We start from the raw sequence: 19,257 nt of genomic DNA on the forward strand, positions 1-19,257 counted from the left end.
CAGTAGTGCACAAGGGTGTAGTGCCAAGATCCCATCCTTCCTCCTCACCATGATTGCCAGTGGAGCCCATTGACTGCCAGAAGGCTTGATTACTCCTGCTGCCACCATCTCCTGGGTCTTTTGCTCCACTACCTGATGTTTCGTAAGAACTAACAAGTGAGGTTGCAGCTGGATGGGCGGAGCATCTCTGTTATCAATCTGATTCTAGATGAATGCGGTTGGACTGCACTCATCTCTTGGGCAAAGAAGATGTCAATGTGCCTGTCCAGTAGCACCCTTAACTGGTGCTGCTGCCCTGCTATAATGCCCATGCTGAATGGCTGCGACTGGGTAGTACCTAGCGATATGCCCGACATCTCCACAGTGGTTGAAGGGCACGATGAATGGTGGGTGACACCGCTGCCATGACTCCGTGTGGGAGGATCACTTGCACTGGCTGCTCTTCAACCCTGTTGGGACTCATTTTGGAAGTCTACAGTGATCGTATCCAGAGTCTTGTTCTTCTGTCTCTGCCGATTTACCAGCTCTCCCCTCATGGCCTCTTTGGACAGCTACGAATATGCAGTGTTCTAATGTTGTGACCAGGGCTGCATAGTCTCACTGTTTGTCCAGTGGCAGGATGAGGAGGACCTTGAGTATCCCCCTTCCATATGCTAGATGTATCACTGTTTCAGTGGAGGGCTAGTCACTGTGCCACGCTTTGAGGTGCACCTGGGTGAGGTTAGGCTGCAGGGCCCCCATCCCACTGTAGCAAGGAAGCTTTATGGTGGTCTCCGTCCCGCTTCCGCTATCTTTCCGTGGAGCTGGGGCTTTTTCTTCTGCCTGGTGTGGGCAGTGCTGTAGGCAAGGTGTGCTATATCCATCAGGTCGCCCTGGAAAGGCATAGTGCTCAGTTCCTGGGGCCCCTTTGAGCTGCTGCTACTCCTTCATTTCCACAGCATCTTGCAGTCTTGATCCTCTACAGCTTTTAGATTAATTTGTCAATTTAATCGATGACTTGCAATCCCACTTCTGACACCAATGTGATGAGCTAGTGGGTTATGGTTGATGATGGAGATGACAGGTCTTTTAATATGGAAGTTTTGCTTTTATTAACTTGCTCGTAGTCCGTAGCCTCCTCCAGGATGGGCTCCAAAGAAACGGGTATAGAAAATGGATGGATGGATACACACACACACGCACAGACACACACTTATATATATGCACGCACACACATAAATTCATATACTGTATTCATATATATGTGTGTGTGTGTGCGTGTATGATTATGTGTGTATGATTACTACTAATCATGTAACAATACCAAAGGGTATCCTCTGTTCACTGTGTGCATTTGCTATACAATCAGAAGCCACAATCACAAACACTATAATGACATCCTTGTTTGTTTTGATTTGCCTCCCAGAATGACCTTGTTATACTAGGAAGCATGGGCGTAGCTACTTTTTGCCTAGGCCCACCAATCAAATTGGCTGTTTTTTTGTCACAAATTTGCTATTATTAGGTGCTTTCCCACGGCAGGAACCATTTTCCAGAACCAGGAACTTCTGTCGTGTTCCCACTACAGGAACTCAGTCTGACTGTAGTTCCTCAGAGGCCATTCCTGTCACGTCCCTCCGTCCAGCCCTCTTGTGGACCGCGTCCACCTCGTTAACCCCATGTCAATTCCCATCGTATCAGCTGTCTTACGTTTATTCTGAGGTCATGTCCAGTATTTAGTCTGCGTTCAAGTCTGTTTCCCCAGGTCTGTCATTAATGTTTGTACTGTGTGGTTACCTGTCCGCCCTGAATTAACCACGTCCTTTGGATTTCCGTCTCACCGATCTTGCTTTCCCGTACCCTGCTTGCTCACCCATCGCACGATAGTGACAATTCCAGACCCATTTTTCAATACCTACTCCAGACTCGAACACAAGCTACGGGGGAGGCGCTTACAGCCAAGGCTTGCTGATTCGGCAACTGCAAGCACCAGCGTAACTCGGAAGTGTCGGGGGAAAAAAGATAGAAGTAATGGAGAAAAAATTGAGCAAATAGAATTATTTTTGTATGTCAGTTACATTTAATACATTATTGAATACCTTTTTGTTTGTGTTTCTACATTTCTGTGTCGGAAAATTTGATCGATAAGTGATATATAGGCCTACATTTGTCTAATGGTGAAACTTGCCAGCTCTTTATTAGTGGGATAACGTTACATCGTTTTTTTGTTCTGTGGAAAATGAAGGATCAATCTGCTAGATAGATTTAATGATGAATTATAAAGATGTCACTTGTCCTAAAAACGAAATACAAATAAAAGGCTGTATCCAGTTTTGATAACTATCAATTCCCGCAATAAGATCTTACATTGTTTTGGTGTGGCGGTGTAGTTTCGTATGAAATTACACGTATGAAGTTTCACCTACGAGCTTTTTGTCTTACCCATGCTTATTTAGCATAAAATAAGGAAAACAACACACAAAAGTGGCCAGGAACTCCAGAAGTTTGAGATGACCCAGGAACTTGGAACCAGGACATAAGTTCCTGAACTTCAGTGTGAAATATATTGTTAGCTAATATTTTTAAATTATGGATTAACTCCAGGAAGACATCAAAGGTAGGCCTAAAATTTTCTTCTTTGCAGTAGTCTGCAAAACTTTCAGAGCACAGCGATGGCTGTGGTAGTCAATAAAAAGCAGTTTACCACTGAAGCGCAATAAAATCATTGAAGATTAGAAATATCTTTTTGTGTTAGAGTGAGATTTCAGAACTTTACATTGTGGATGGACTATGGCTGGGCATTGCAAATTTATTATATAACACGGCTTGGCTTTGTTGCTTAATATTTTAAGCGGTCTGTGTGTGTGAAGCTGTTTTCTTTGTCCCTACATCTGTTGTGAGGCGCGTATTCAGACTCTGTTTATGGTGTCTTGTTGTAGCAACTGAACAGAGCGGATTGCTTTGATTTTTATTTCTGTTGAGGGATGCGAGTACGATGCTGACAAAACAGGCCGACACATAGCAGAACACGTTTGCGATGAGCTGTAAATGCTGTTGTGCTATATTGGATTGTGTGGGCCACCCTCTTTCATTCTGGCCCACCTGCGATTTCTGGCCATGCCACTGCTAGGAAGCAGTTGGGGAGTTACATAAATGCAATCGCCCTTCGTCATTCGGCTACTCGAAGAAGCAAAGTTAATGTGTGACCACATGACCGCTCTCACTCAATATTGACAGAGTGCTAAAAAAAAAATCCCAGATGAAAACATTCAGCACCAAGGCCAGCAGCCAAGTCAGCGCCCGTTAGTGTGGCATTGGATCTTTGACATACATCTTTAACCTTTCATACTTCTGCGTCTAGGTGTTACGTCCTTGGTGTAAGCATATATACTATACATTTTTATGTAATATTTAGTAAAAGTTCCACAGTAAATGGGAACCTCTAGGTTTAAAACCTAAAAGGTGAAATTGTCATGAAGGCTATTAACTGCACGCAGTTGTCCTTTCTGTTGCTGATTCGGCTCTGCGAGGCAGCTGGCAATGGTTGCACAATTCACAATACTATGAATTAACTGCCTTCTGGAAGCCTGCAGATAAGACAAGTAGCCAGCAGATTTCTCATGTCTGTATTAGCAGCTAAAAATGGCTTTGTATTTACTTATCTACCTATTAAGGAAGGCTGTAGCTTCTAATTTGCACTTTCAAAATGTGATGTTTTGGTGCTCTGTAGGCCTGCTTTCTTTTCTTGTATTATTAAATTAATGTACCAACGAAGGAGTTAAAGAATTTTAGATATAAATCTTTTGGTTCTTACCTGGAACTTTACTGCTGGGTTTGAGTAACGTGCCATTAATTAATGAAACGTCGAAAGCTTGACATTTACATTTTATCGATGAAAAATTAGCGAAAAACCGTACAAATTAACCGCATAAAGACCTGCTTCCATCGTTAGGGTTCACGATAATTTAATGATATGCACATATGTACATGTGTTTGTATGTATATGCCTATCTCACTCCAAAAATACCTCAAAGCTTATTATGACATAATATAACATAAACATATTATAATTAGTATAATATTATAATAATAAACTACATAAAACATAAATTCGTCTACTAAAGTATATTTAGTATGCTTTTTAAACTATATTTCATTTTTAACACCGCATATATTAACAGCTATGTGTCGCTTTATTTATTTTAAACATTTGTATATGAAAGTGGCATTTTTTAGACTCGATTCGTCTCCATTTATCTTCTCAAGCTGAATTCCCAGCCTGTCTCAGTTTTACAGTTTAACACGTCGCTGATGCAGCAAATTGCGCCACCTGTTTCCACCCAACTCCTCTCCAGTCCCATTCCAGTCCGCCTTATGCTGCGATGAAGAAGCAGAACGTCCGCACCGTCTCTCTGATCCTCTGCATGTTCTCCTACCTTCTGGTGGGCGCCGCTGTCTTTGATGCGCTGGAATCCGATTCCGAGAGCTCCATGAAAAAAATCCTGGAACAGAAGCGCAACGAGATGAGGAAGAAATATCGCTTTTCTGAAGTCGACTATAAAGAGATAGAGCGGGTAGTCCTGCAAGCGGAACCACATCGGGCCGGCAGGCAGTGGAAATTCGCGGGATCGTTTTATTTTGCTATAACCGTCATTACCACAATAGGTAAGTTTCGCTTTTTACTTTTTGTTCTTCTGAAGGGACTTCTCGTTAGATGTTTGAGTATTATGAATTAAAACGGTATAATTTATTGCATTATTTTTTTTTATTAATAAAGCCATGCTATTCGAATAATAAAATTAATTAAAAGCAGTCCTATAGAAATTTCAAATACCAATACAATTTAATACTTGATCAATACATGAAAAATGTATCCTGCATACATGTGCCTAAAAATGAAGAAGTGATGTGTAGATCAGCAGGTTAGGATTGTGTCACCCTTTCCAGAAGGTTGTTGGTTTAAATCCTGTGGCTGGCTGTGCATTCATATCACCATCAAGCCCTTGAGGAAAGCCCTAATCCCCAATTGCTCCATAGATGCACGCTGATCCTACTCTCTGATCTTCATTTGTATGTCACACTGGACAAAAGTGATAAATAAATAGATGTTCATCAGTCACCCGAACATTGCTTGTTGTGTGCCTCTGCAGGTTATGGACATTCGGCTCCTGGTACGGATGCAGGAAAATTGTTCTGTATGTTCTATGCAGTTCTAGGCATCCCTTTGACACTTGTGATGTTCCAAAGTCTTGGTGAGAGAATGAACACCTTCGTACGTTTCCTGCTAAAGAAAGTTAAGGAGTGCCTGCACATGAGAAAGACTGAGGTCTCCATGGAAAACATGGTCTTGGTGGGCTTCTTGTCCTGCATTGGAACCTTGTGCATTGGAGCTGCCGCCTTTTCCCACTTTGAAGGATGGACGTTCTTCCATGCATATTACTTCTGCTTCATCACACTCACCACCATTGGTTTTGGAGACTTAGTGGCCCTTCAGAAGAAGGAGGACCTCCAAGAGAAGCCTCCATATGTGGCCTTCAGCTTCATGTACATTCTGCTTGGGCTGACAGTCATCGGGGCTTTCCTGAACCTTGTGGTCTTGCGCTTCCTCACCCTGAACACGGAGGATGAGAGGCGCGATGCAGAGGAGCGGGCATCCTTGAGGAGACAGAGGGATATGATCACTCTGACCATGGGGGAGGATGGTCATAGCAGGAGTTCCCTCTTTCTGCCAATGGAGGAAGGCACCAGCCACACCAACTTGATCCCATCAATGGCCGAGGAGCAGGAGGTCTCCCCAGGGCCACACCCCTCTAAGCCTGAATCCCGCATGAGGTCACTCTGCTCCTGCATGTGCTACCACCTGGGTGCCTGTGACAGCCCCCCTCCTGTGCACCACAAGCATATGGGCTGCCATACCAACTCTGTCTACTACAACTCCATCTCCTACAGTATTGAGGGAAGCCTTTGCAGCACCAAAGACAGCACTGCTCTGTCTTCCGCAGTAAGAACCATGAATCCTGAACTCCTACATTTCAGGGACTTTCCTTTTGCACGAAGGAAGTCGATTTAATTTGTTCACATGCACGTACACGTACAAATCGGATACTGTATTTTTCTACGTAACAGCAATGTTTGCTCAGAGAACATTATGTACAAAATGATGTAGCACTATTTACACAGGTTTCCAATGATTGACAACAGTACAGTTATCGGCAACAACCAATGCTATTTTACTGCTCAAAGGCATTGTCAAAGTTCTTGTAAATGTCAATGAAATTATATTATTATCATTATTATTAATAATAGCTAACTTGGTTGCTCCTTTGATCACGTGGTGAACTACTGCTTGTTTCTTGGCACAGCCACATGAGAGATTAAGCTAATTTTATATTATTATAATACCTTGAAATTATCCTGAAGCTAAGAATTGAAACTCTTGATTGTGGTCATGTAAACTGCGCAATATTCCACAATCTTGGCAGAGTTTTTGCTTCAATCAAAGCTCAATTGATGGATGATATACAAATTATTATTTTTGAATGGTCCTTTTGTACCATTTTACTACAGTGATTAATTTAGCCTCAGACACTGACATGTGGCAGACAGCTTTTGGTGCAGGGGTGCTGCTAGAGATTTCGGGCCCCATGAAAACATATCATTTTGGTCCCCCAACCAACATTAATACAATTTTGTTCCCAATTTTTTTAGGGCTCCTGTCACTCAGGAGCCCTGGAATCATCCTTTGCAATGCCTCTGTCTGAGTGTGAAAACGTTGTTTATTTGGCAGTAAACTAAAAAAGTGCCCCATTCACTATAATCATGTTTTTACCTCGTGCATTTTATATCCAAGAGAAACTACCAAGTGTTAACAGGCACTGCTGGTAGAGGAATAATAGATATTGGCAATAAAATTTCAAAGCTTGCATATTTAAATGTTATGTCAGAAACAAGGCCTGTAAGGCAGGTGAAACCACAGTTCTATGCCCACAATGTGGACTTTCAAGGATATATCCACTAAGTGTCTGTAGATACATAGCAATAAAATAATTCATTATCAGTCTGAGTTGCCCAGCCCTGGTCCTTGCGGGCTTGGAGCTTTTACAAAATGCAGTTTATTGCTCACTTTACTAGCAGCCATGACAAAGGTCATGAGTCTTTCCATACAGATAATTACTTAAATCAGGCAACACAGGCTGTAAAAGCCACACTATCCAGCAGACATCAAACACTGCGATGTGCAGTACTGGTATGAATTATAAGTATCAGGTCTAAAAATATAAGTATTAGTCTGAAAAGTAAAACAGATTATATGTAAAAAAAAAATTGAAGGTAAATTTTAAAATGTTAACAGCTGCATCTAGTTGCATGGTAAGGAATACAGTATCACTGGCAGCTTCAACTTCTGTCTGTACTTCAATTAAACAAGATCTTGTGTCACTAACTCTGCAACCTATTAAACCATAGTTCATTCAAAATATAAAGAACAACTTTTTACATTTTACATTTATGTTTTTTGGTGCATGCTAGGAATGAGATCATATTTTTAATTCATGCTTTTATAATGTACCTTAAAAAACAGACTGTATTTCAGCAACTGTATAATTTAAAAGTTCTTTCTACACATTCCAGATGTCTTAATTCATGAAACCTTTTTTTTTGCCATTATTTAGATTCATTCCGTTTCTTTAAAAATAACTGTAATAACAATTAGTTTTTTTTTTAAATCTTTGTTATGCACAGAGTCATGTTCAGCTCAGTTAATTGATTAAAAGCTTGAGAGTTGTTACAAGAATTCTCATTCTTCATTTAAAAGTTTCAGTTAGGCATAGAGAACATTCTGGACCAATAAAACTGCATTCATGTTTACATTTGCAGCGAGAACCTTGAAGGTCACTGTTTCCTTATATATATAAGTTATAATATGCAGTAAGCAGCACAAAAGAAATAAAATGAGGCAGAATGTTGTGAGGTTCTGAAACTTTGTCATAGATCTGAAATATGAATCCTGTGCTTTTTGAACAGGATAACATTACTGACGCTACAACCACAATGAAAACAGCACATATGTGGTTTGGCATGTATACATTTTTGTTGGATATTTATGTAGTGAATGATTTGTCCTTATCTTTCAACGTGAACCATTTTTATGGTATATGTAAGTTGGTTGTGACTGTGCAGCACAAAAATCCAAAACTAGGAAATGATACTTTGTAATGTAGCATTTTCATTTTGTAGCCCTCAGCTTTTGCTGTTGTTTTTTTGAGTAAACTGAAATGTGTGGGCCCTAAATCATTATAGCTCATTTTAGTTTGTTTTAAAAGTTGATGCACATTTTCAGAAGGCAGAGCGCAGGGGGGTATTTTCTGTACGTCGCTTAAATCATCCGAGATCAGATGCCACATATTGGATGAGTTAATGCCGGTGAAACTCATCTGGGATAAGTGGGTATTTCAAAGGCAGCTGTGTAGTAGATGATTGCGCTGCTTGAAAAGCCCATATATATCGAGTTTAGAAACCTTGATCGGCAAGTCTCTCATTGGCTTCCAGAAAATGTCAAAAAACAGGCCGCAATTTTTCACGCAATCCCAGCAGGACCTTTTATTAGAGGGGTATGATGAGTTCAAAGATTTAATGTGTACTAAAGGAAACACATCAAAAGCGGCCCAAACCAGAAAAGATGGATGGCAAAAAGTGTCCAACAAATTAGTTTTTAGTTATTGTATTTGTCACTTGAATGTAGTATTACGTTTCCAATTTTTCTTTATTGTTGTGTCATAATTACAGATCAAATACAAGCACAATCATGCAGGACATGGGAACAAGTTAAAGTGAAGTACAAAAATATACTTCAAACTGGTAAACACAACATTTCATTCATATATATGTGTGTGTGTGTTTGTTAATTTTATGTATATGAAATGTAGGAAATCTTTAACATTTATAAAACATTCCTTTTGAAGCTAAGGCAGACAAAACCTTTGGAAATTCTGGGTAGTGAGAATATTAGTGTGATTTTTAAATTCTTTATAGAACTGTAATTTTATTGCATATACTGTACATTACCTTCAATGGCATAAAACGCCTCTTTAATTGCCTGGACTCACACTGGTCTGGGAAAAACACTGAAAACCCGAAGGAAATATTTCAGGCCCAAACAGACTGCCTGGCAAACTGTACCCTTTGATATATTTTCCTCATCGCCTACAGTATACAAAAAAATGCTGCTTGTAAATATCTGAAGGCGACGCACATTGTCTGTGTGGCTGTGAGAGCTCGACTTCGCCTGGTTGGACCTCTACTATATGGAGGTAATAAATCTTTAAGATATAATATTCCATCTCGGCTGAAGCGGTATCTTTCAAAAAGAATATCATCCGGCAACAATAAAGGATCTTGCCAATCCTCTCAATTTGAAATTCCCTTCTTATTATTTGCGCACTGATTTCAATTGGTCGCTCATCCATGAATGGCGAGGCCTTGATTTCCATGCACAGACACTGATGAAGTGTATGAGCTAACCCTTGTTTACACAGAACAAACCTGCTCCGAACAGGTTTGAGGATTTGGATGTGCTGCTATGACAACACATCCAGCAAGAGTTTCGAAAAACTGACAGATCCAGGATCATGCCAAATTGTCAACAATTACATCCGGCTAAACGAGTAATCCATGTACGAAAAACACCACCCAGGTGTGCTGATGCTGATTATTCAGTGCAAGACTATAGTGATTTTTAATCACTTTTTTTTTGCACTTTTTTTTGGACTATATTTTTTCCTTTTATTTAAGCCTTTCTCAGATTAATTTCAGAAAGCTCTGCACAATTTTCCTTACAGTGGGTGACGAGGCTCAAATTTAGCATCTTGTCCATCTTTTATTTTAAAACCCATTTTTCTGCATTTTTGTCGTGGACTCAATCATAGTGGACAGTGCAACCATTTTAAGTTCATTCACTATCATATCACTCAAATAGTAAAGTACATGCTTGTAAACATACCAATCCATTATTTAAACAATAGAATAAGACTTCTGCCATGTATTTAGGGTTATTTATAAAATGAAAGATATTATTAAATGATTTGATCTGTTTAGTCTTGCATTTCTTTAAACATTGCTCTTGATTTGGGACACTTTGCATTGCGGTTAAACATTTTTACCTGATATGTAGGGCTGGGTGATATGGCAAAAAATGTCACCATGATAAAGTTTTTCATATCAGTCAAGATCAATAATTCTCACGATAAATATCAAATAATTTTTTCTGAAATTTCTGAAACCAGGCGGTTAATTGTGGTTTTAAGCTATTCTTTATCGTTAGAACGTGACAAACACTTGCCAAACAGCATTTCATATTTCACAGATCAGAGGTAGAAGAAAACAGGTTATTTTAGTCAGTCCCAACAAACATCACCACTTGCATTCTTCCTAGCATTTTTGAATTCTCTGTGGATTATTACTGGGTGGATGTCTTGTGGACTAAATTTCTTTGTGGACTTTTGGATTTTGCGGGATTACCCTTTTTGGATGGGTTGCTTTGGACTTACCTGCTCTCCTTGCGAGTTATTCTGTTGTTCTGACTGTTGTCTTTCGTCTGTCTACCTGGCCTATTGCATTCTCTTATTTGTTCAGTAAATCTCCCGGTTTGTGTCTTTACGCTTGTGTCTGCACTTGTGCTCTATTGTCGATTCTGACAAGCAGTCACGGAGAAAGTGACATCATTCCATTGTGATGCAAAATGTGTCGGCTCTTAGATTACATCGAACTTGCATGGAGCTTTTGTTGCATTGACATCAAGGAAAATTATATCACAATTATTATCATTAGTTTTATCACCCAGCCCTACTGATAAGTATCTTTCTCCGCATGGACTTGAACTGCAAACTTTCAGTCCTTTCCCACATCCAGAACCATCCATGTTCCAACCACTGATGCAGTACAGTGTTACGGAAAACCTGAATCTTATGCTAGGTAGCCTGTTGTCATGGGATACCATGGGGATGCACTCACACTCACATATTTAGAGATGCCAGACAGTCTAACTTGACATTTTTGGATTGCAGGGGAATCCTGCAGCTGGGCTGCCAGCTCTCATGCATCAGGCGTGACACTCACGCTTTCAGACATTCACGATCATGCAAGAAGTCTTACTGCAAGTTTACATCGCATTATAATATTATTCATTATAAACCTAAAATAAGCTAAATTAAAAGCATCGGGGTAGTTTGCAACCACTACAGACTATTTAGAAGGCAATAAAACTGTTACATACATGTATATTGAAAATCTCACGCCAGCCTGCTGACCCAAGTCGTCAACCCTGTTGTACAGCATGGGGAACGTGCGAACTCCACACACAGAGCATAAAATTCCAACCACTTATCATGGACAGGTCACAGAGGGGCCTGCAGATTGTCCCAGGCAGCACAAAGCAGCAGGCAGATGTACAGCGTAAACACGATGTGAATCTACCGCAGGGGACACACATACTACACACAATTTCTTGGTCCCAGTTAGTCTGAAAGCTTGTCTTTGGACTGCAGGTGGAAACCTGGAAAATCCAAAGGAAACCCATGATGAATGGAGAGAACATGCAAGTTGCATGGACACAGCAACAGCACAGGAATACAGTCAGCAGCCACAGACTGCTGCATTCATTCATGTATCCCATGAGCAGATTAACTTTTAGAGCTGACTTTTAATAATTCAAGCATGTACGGTATAACAATTATTCATACATATGATGCTAAAAATAAAATGAAAGGTTCGCAAAGATGTCAATGAATGATCAACAGATATCTTGGCTTTGCGTTTATTAATGCTGCTGAATGATTTGGAGATACTTGAGTTAACGATAATTGTCTTGCAGTAGAGATGTGACTGTAACTAATAAGTGATGGCATTGTACAAGAATCAGTAGCTGAAATCTGGAACATTGCAAGAGAATATTTGGTAGTAGGTTCTGTCCTGAAAGCAGATGTACGTGACCTGTATATTTTTACCGTGTTGCTGTACTTATAATTACATAATGAAATAATCTTTTACCTGTTTTTAAAAACAACAGCCTGTAATTTTCTGCTTTGCCTTTGTTTTTATTCCGAAATTCTGAAGTTCACCACCTTTAAACATGTATTATGTCTGCTTTTTATGAGCTAACGATACTTATAGTGTTTAAACTGGTTGGATTTTTGTACCAGTGATATAAAATAATTCATTTGCTTATTTGAAAACATAAAAACATAATGAAAAACACTGATGTAATCCACTTGACTCTTAAATGCTTCTCCGGGAGGTCACCTGACTGTACTAAATATCGCATCCACTGTTAACCATGCATAAGCAGCAGTCGAAACCCGTTTCCTTGGAAACGCTCTTTAAAGGAAATCCTGTGTTAAATGACACATGGTGATAAAGAAGGAGACAGATTTTTCAAATTATCTCACGTTCATTTAAGTCAGTTACATGGATGTCTGTGTTGGTCATTGTCAGCGGAAATGATTGAATGAGTTTTTTTTTGTTTCAGTAGATTAATCATATTGTTGATTTCTGATATATCTTTATGTATGACATATCACTGATATTTTACAACCTAAATTACTCCTCTCCCAATGAAAAATAAGAAACAATGCCAAAAGTAAAATTAAAAGTCATGTTTAGCCCGTTACATAATTTACCGCATTAAAAGTACCAGAGTCCAGCATGAGCCCTGCCGGCAGTGCGGTGATCATGCATTTCTGTGGCCACAGAGACCTCTAGTGGACAATATAATCACATGGCGCCTATATCACCAAGACTGCAAACTCTTGTTCTGGCATCTTAAGTCTTGAAAAAAAATCCCATGCAGAGTTCGACCCAATGAAAAGATATATTTTATTTGTAATCAGCATTTTCCCATATGTTGAAAATTAAAAACCACAGTGCATTAAAACATCTAGAATATATTCAGTCACTGCATTTCAATATCAGGCCAGCTCAGGTTGAGGAGCACGTAGCCGCACCCACCGCATGGCGAAACTCCTCGGGATCCCGGCTGGCGACCCCCCAGCCAGATACACGGTCCAGTCCCACCCTCCATAAATGACCATCCATCTGCCGCAGCCAGGTGTTACGTGGGCGTCCCCTTGGCCTGGTCCAGCCGCTCGGGTCCTCAGCAGTGAGCCGGATCACCCTCAGGGAAACGTGCCACGTGGCCATAGTGCCGTAACTGACGCTCCCTCACAATGCAGGTAATGTGCCTCATTCGGGCCTCTAGCAACCGCTCATTCGACACAAAGTTTAACAAAACCTTAACAAGAGTTAATCTATTGTTCCGCTAATACTTTCGAAAACTGAGCCAAGATGCAAGGTACTGCCCATTAAAAGTTAAACTAATTAAATTTGACTGTTGATTGTCATTCCTTGCATGTCATCTTTCAAACGTTATCTTCTTCACTTCTGGTATCTAAGTATTTCTCAGAGCTGTGCTTTTCATTAAGCGATGTAGTAGAATATATGAAACGGAATAAGTAAAATGCAGTTTCTCAGCTGTCTGGACGGTGAAACGCTAAGGCAGGGAGTTTTCAAAGTTTTTTAGTGTGTTTTCTTAACCTAAATTAAAATTTAGCAGAGCTAGAAACCCTACCACAAATGCCTGATCGCATACGCGGCTAAGGGCTAATTTCTTCAGGAGGTGGCCGACCTCAATGTTTCAGAAAGCAATGTGTTGTTTTAGCCGACTGACTGACTTTATTTATAACCTCTCTTCAGACAAAACTTCTCACCCTCCAGATTCTACTGATCTGCCTAGTGCACTCACCAATGGTGTGTTTAAACCTCACCCGCATAATTAGCTAATTACACGTCCTGCACTACAACCAGCACTAAACAGGCTAGATATATATAAAAAAACTAGTGATCAACCAAATAAGTGCATCAAATTACATTCAGAGTTCTCCCAGCATGCTTTTCTCTGCTTCCTAGGAATTTGCATACAATACACTCAGAGTCGCTACAATTTTATTATCCTCAAATCTGGGGAGGGTGGGACCCAGCAACTGCTCCATACGGTCCCCTGGTTGAAAACCGGCCCTCTAAGTAGACATAAACATTGATTTGCCACATTCACTGTTTTTAATCACTATTATGTGCACACTTATGTCAGAAGGGGGCAGCATTGCTTTTAAATTCTAAGAAAAGGTCACGATCCAGCCCTTGTCAGATTAAACTTTTTAATGTGAGAAAACCTTGAGGAGTGCATGAGGAACAGAACAACAATTGCTGGGACACTTGCTCTAGTTGACTAATGGTAAGAGAGAACCCTCTGTCTCCATTATCGACGACTTTCTGTTTTTAGGTGTCTCTGTCTAGTCACCTGTCTCACGAAGCTTATGACTCATGCAGCCTTTTACTGAAACCGAGATAGAGGTAGAATCCCCATAGCAGAGAAGGCAGTGTTTCCGGTGCATTCTTACATTGATGCAGACAATGTTTTATGCATAAAATATTTTTCGGAAGCACAGGCAGAATACTTGGCTCCCAGCATTTTAAATTACACATTAGGCAAACAATGTAAATTTAAAAGATTCAGTCAGTTGAAGTGAAATATTTATATAAGCACCTCTCTTTGTTGTCTTTGTCTCGTATTCAATGCATCCACACTCCACTGCTTTATGAAGGATGGCCGTGAATTTTTTTTTCACTGATGTGTGGCGTGTTTATGGATAATTTATGAGTTTATGAACTTAGAAGAATGTCAAATTTCTTATAATCATTTGTTTTCCTTTGAAGTACAGGCAAACGTTTTGGGTTAACGGGCATTACTGAAAACATCATTTGTTGATGGGTAGTCTTAGCAGCAAGTATTAGCAGCAAGAAGCAGTGCGTGGCTTATTGAGTGGCATGGTAGCCTTAAAAAGGTTGGGGATATTAGTTGTGCCATAGCCATGAAAGTCTGCATGTTATCCCTATGGGGGTGGGGGGGGGGTCATCCCTACTATTTCTCTTGTGCTACATGGTATAGGGTCCATGATTTGGCTCAGGATAAGTAAATGGATGGATGGATGGATGGATGGATGAGTAAAACTGTAGAAACATCCTTGTGGACTACCACTGTTTAATTTGAATTACCTGGGTATTTATGATACTGGTAACACTGTTTTATATACAGAGGGTTAACAGAGTATTTGTAACATTTCAACAACTAAGCTGAGATTCAACAACGTTTTGCTGTCTGTAGATGTTTAACAGAATATACAGTATATAGAGTATTCGTAACAATTCATGAATGTACCTGTATAATCTTAGAATAACGTAATTGAATTTAACTACTCACTCAACCAATGATATATGAATTGTTGAATCTTAACTAATATGTTGTTGTAATGTTACAGATGCTCTATATATCCTCTGTAGGCGGACTGTCCAGATAAAGTGCTACCATGATACTTATCATACAACAGCCAAAAACATTTTCCAGCAGAAGAGATATATCAAAATTTCAGGTATTAGGAGATGAAAAAAAAGGGCTGTAATCTCAAAGACAAATATGTGTGTAAAATATTTAAAATACCGTTAACTGTAACTGTTCAAATGTCACAAGCAGTTCTTAATAACTAGGGAAGAAGCAGAAGTTACGGGAATCTTTACAAATAATAAATTATTTTCTTCTGTCTTTGGGGACCCTAATTTAACAAAATGGCAGATACAAAGTGCCTCCCATTGGTAAATATTGCATTTGCTTAGACCTGACAGCTTAACATTTTGTGTTTTTTTTTTTTTTTAATATAATTTCCATTTTCTTCAGGCTATAGTCAGCTCTTCTGACATCCCTTTACTAGACAAAGTAGAACCCAAAATCACACAAACTGTTCTGCCCCTGTGGTGTGGATCTCCTCTAAATACCCCAGTTTTTTTCCTATGGTTGAAAAACATGTGATTTTGATGACCTGCTTTCCCAAAATTGCCCATACAGTTTGTAGTCTTCCTGGGGTCTGTGAAGGACTGATGTCTTGTCTCACGTCATGCTCCTTGTCTTCTAGCTGTAGAATAGGCTCTAAGCTCACCTCAACCTTGTACTGCACAAGTGGTATGGAGAATGAACGTACAAATAAAAAAACTCAATAACCACTTCCAAGGTTCTTGTTTTTGCAGCAAATCTGTTTTTATGGAAATCATGTCTTATGTCGAGGAAAATGTTTTTGTGTGTGTGTGTATGTGTGTGTTTGCTAGGAACATTAAATCCTGTTTGGACAGAGTGCACAATCTAGAAACATCTATTTAAGTTAGCAATCATGAAGTTCTTATTCAGTATTGAGAGTAGACATGAATAGTTTAATTCCACATATAGACCTGCAAGGTTTTTCAACCGCCTGCGATTTGCTGCGATGCTATCAAAATGACTGCCTTTAATTACATTTTAAAATGATTTTCTTCCAAAAAATGCATGCATAGAGATTGCCTTTCCTTGTGTTTACTTAAAGCTTATTTTTCTTCTGATCACTGTTTATTTGTTGGGGGTTATGAACGTGTGTGTGTGTGTGTGTGTGTGTGTGTGTGTAGTTTTTATCCTGTCTGAAGGGGGCAGCTTGCCTTTGAGCTGGTTGAAAAAGTTGAGAAAATTCTTCTAAGGTTATATACACAGGTGAGAATTCATGGTTGAAAAGTGTGTGCGACAGAACTTACTTAAATCAATAACTCATCACTGGCTGATTATTAAAGAATAATTAGGACAAAACTCAAAATATCGTGTGTTCTTGCCATCACATATAATGAGACACAGTAATTTTTTATCATTTTTACTCATTAAAAACGTCAGATTGTTGGCTTTCACTTAATATTTCACCTTCATAATGCCTTGATATCAAACTGGCATTAAATTAGTCACAAAATGCTAACAGTCCTTCTGGATGTAAAAATAACACACATTGATAGTTTATTAAAAGTGGGAAATTCTCAGTGTTGTGTACAGTGGTGATTTGTTTGCATAGTAAACACCTATGGTCATGCTGTACTGGCCAATCCGCCTCTCCACCCTCCACATCTCAGCGCTGTATTAGATGTGCTGTGCCAGTACAGAACGGATGGATGAACACGTTTATGCATTTATGCATGAATGAATTTGTTTTTCTGTTTACTCCTTGTAATTTTTCTGTCTGGCAGCTGCATAACAAACACTTCCCGCACTCGTCTTGCATCCTAATGCGCGTTTATTGGCTTAATTTCTGCCTTGTTTTCCATTGGGGGTGCTTTGAATTCTGTCCTTTGCATTGTCATGTCAGTGTGAACTCACAGTACCTAACTAAATATGAGAGCTACTCTGTGCTTTGGAAGAGGTGAAAAACAACGAACCCCAATTTAAAAGAACTTAAGTGTACAAAAGATTCTTATGGATATATATTCATATCACACTTTCATCGTGCTTGAATACATTTAGTTTTTGTACAGTTATAATGATTAGGCTATTTAATATAATCTTCTTGCATTAATTAAGGAGAGAAAGAAAGCTGCAATTACTGCTCATTTTCATTAAGCTAGTCAAGTTAATGACTGAGAATATCTGTAGCAAAAAATAAAAGATATTGCAGACAAAATAAAATTTTCTGGTAATTTGTGTTACAGTATATTTAGTATATGTTGCGTTACAGTGTAGTTAGTATATGCTTTTACGCGCAAGTTAGTTATGAGTTTATACAAATATTATTGAAATTGCATAGAAATACGGTGACCTGCTTTAATTTAAATATTTGAAATTAACTTCATTATTTATCCTTATAACATGGGAAGAGGAAAATATTACTTTTCTTGCATTATCATTTTGATTGTTGATCTAGTTTGGTATATGATCATAAACCCTGCACAAATTAGTTCTTAATATGCATTTTATACATACATTTCTTAAAATATAAAATGTTCACTGATTTAAGTAAATGAAGTGCCATGATATTCATTCATGTAAAAGTAATTGATGTAAATTAAGTTGTTTTTAAGTGGAATTAATATTCTTTGTTTTCCTTAAAGGCACTTGGCTCAGGAGTTAAGGTAACTGAAATAGTCAGTTATAAAATGGGTCCCAGCACAATAGGCTACTGTATCTCTATTGCTTTACCTCATCCAGATACTCCAGCCAACATCTGCGCACTTATCCTGGCCTGGGTGATGGGTTGGGGGGGAGGGATGCTGGAGTTTATCCCAGGCAGCATAAGGTAGGGGTGCCAGGCCACTCTCCATTACAGGGGGCATATGCATGCATACACCCAGTAATACATTATGGCCAATTTAGAGAGATCAGTTAAGCCTAACTAAGTTTTTAAATCGCAAAGAAACCTGCATGACATGTGAAAAACATGCAAATATGCGGCTTAAACTGCATATAATAGACACCAAGCTGCCCTACACAAGCATTGGGAAGTTAAATGGACGGAAAATGTTGATAAACAAAGAATAACAGATTTAAGCTGCATCCATATCACACGGCATGTGTACGTTTGGGCAGTGATGTTTCCAATGGCCTCCTTCTCTGTTTTCTTTCCTTGGTTTTTCTTATTCTGTGCTGCAGAGCAGACATTTGGAGCAGTGTGTCCCCCAGGCTCTCTGCGGCTCTGTGTGTGAGGTAGTTTCTTTCCATTATTTAGGTGATAAGTTCAATCAAAGTGCAGCAGGTTGCTCCTGTCAGTCTGTTTCGGCCTCAGCAGCTTGTTCAGCGCTTATTCCGTGTGGGGCTGCTTTGTAAGCTGCATCTGATGCACCGAGGCCTCCGTGCCAATCTGAGGGATGAAATGAGAGGTGTGAGTTTGGAGGGGTGGGAAGCAGGGTTAGGATTAAAGTGCCACCTCCCAGGATGAGCACTGCCAGAGCCCTACAAAATCACCTCCAGCAGGCCACTGGTGTGAATGTCTCTGACCAAACAATCAGAAACAGACGTCACGAGGGTGGCCCGAGGGCCCGATGTTTAAGCCACGTAGAGTTTTTTTCCTTTATTGATTTGGCCTGAGCAGTTATCAGTTATTTCCTGATCAGCGCAGCCACTTTGCCGTGTCCTCAGTATGATGGATTTCCCTCTTTTTAATCGACGGTTTCCTCAAAGCTCGATTCACCCAACATATGAAGAAGTGTCATGTGTAAAACTGGCCTCAATTTAACCTGCCTAAAATTTTTATTATCCATCCATCTTTTAACCACCCACCCTAGTAAGGGTCACCTGGAGCCGGTCCCAGACGACACAAGACACAAGGCTGAGGATCTGCCTGGAGGGACACTAGTCCACCACAGGCACACCAGCTATTGTCAATTTAGACATGATAATTA

General features: G+C 39.6%; 1 protein-coding gene across 4 annotated transcripts in view; it reads left to right on the forward strand.

Annotated features, from left to right (window-relative positions):
• The first annotated feature begins 4,354 nt into the window (after window positions 1–4,354).
• Window positions 4,355–19,257, forward strand: part of kcnk15 (potassium channel, subfamily K, member 15) — a 77,436-nt gene continuing 62,533 nt past the window's right edge. For 3 of the 4 annotated variants that reach the window (XM_072713227.1, XM_072713225.1, XM_072713226.1), the window contains exons 1-2: window positions 4,355–4,644; window positions 5,130–5,980. In XM_072713227.1, coding sequence (XP_072569328.1) covers window positions 4,362–4,644; window positions 5,130–5,980 — 1,134 coding nt within the window. In that variant the 5' untranslated portion in view covers window positions 4,355–4,361. Of the gene's footprint in view, window positions 4,645–5,129; window positions 6,668–19,257 lie in introns of those variants that run through there. The other variant, XM_023838104.2, reaches the window with a different exon arrangement.

This window comes from Paramormyrops kingsleyae, chromosome 6 (assembly GCF_048594095.1).
Source record: "Paramormyrops kingsleyae isolate MSU_618 chromosome 6, PKINGS_0.4, whole genome shotgun sequence".
NCBI lineage: Eukaryota > Metazoa > Chordata > Actinopteri > Osteoglossiformes > Mormyridae > Paramormyrops > Paramormyrops kingsleyae.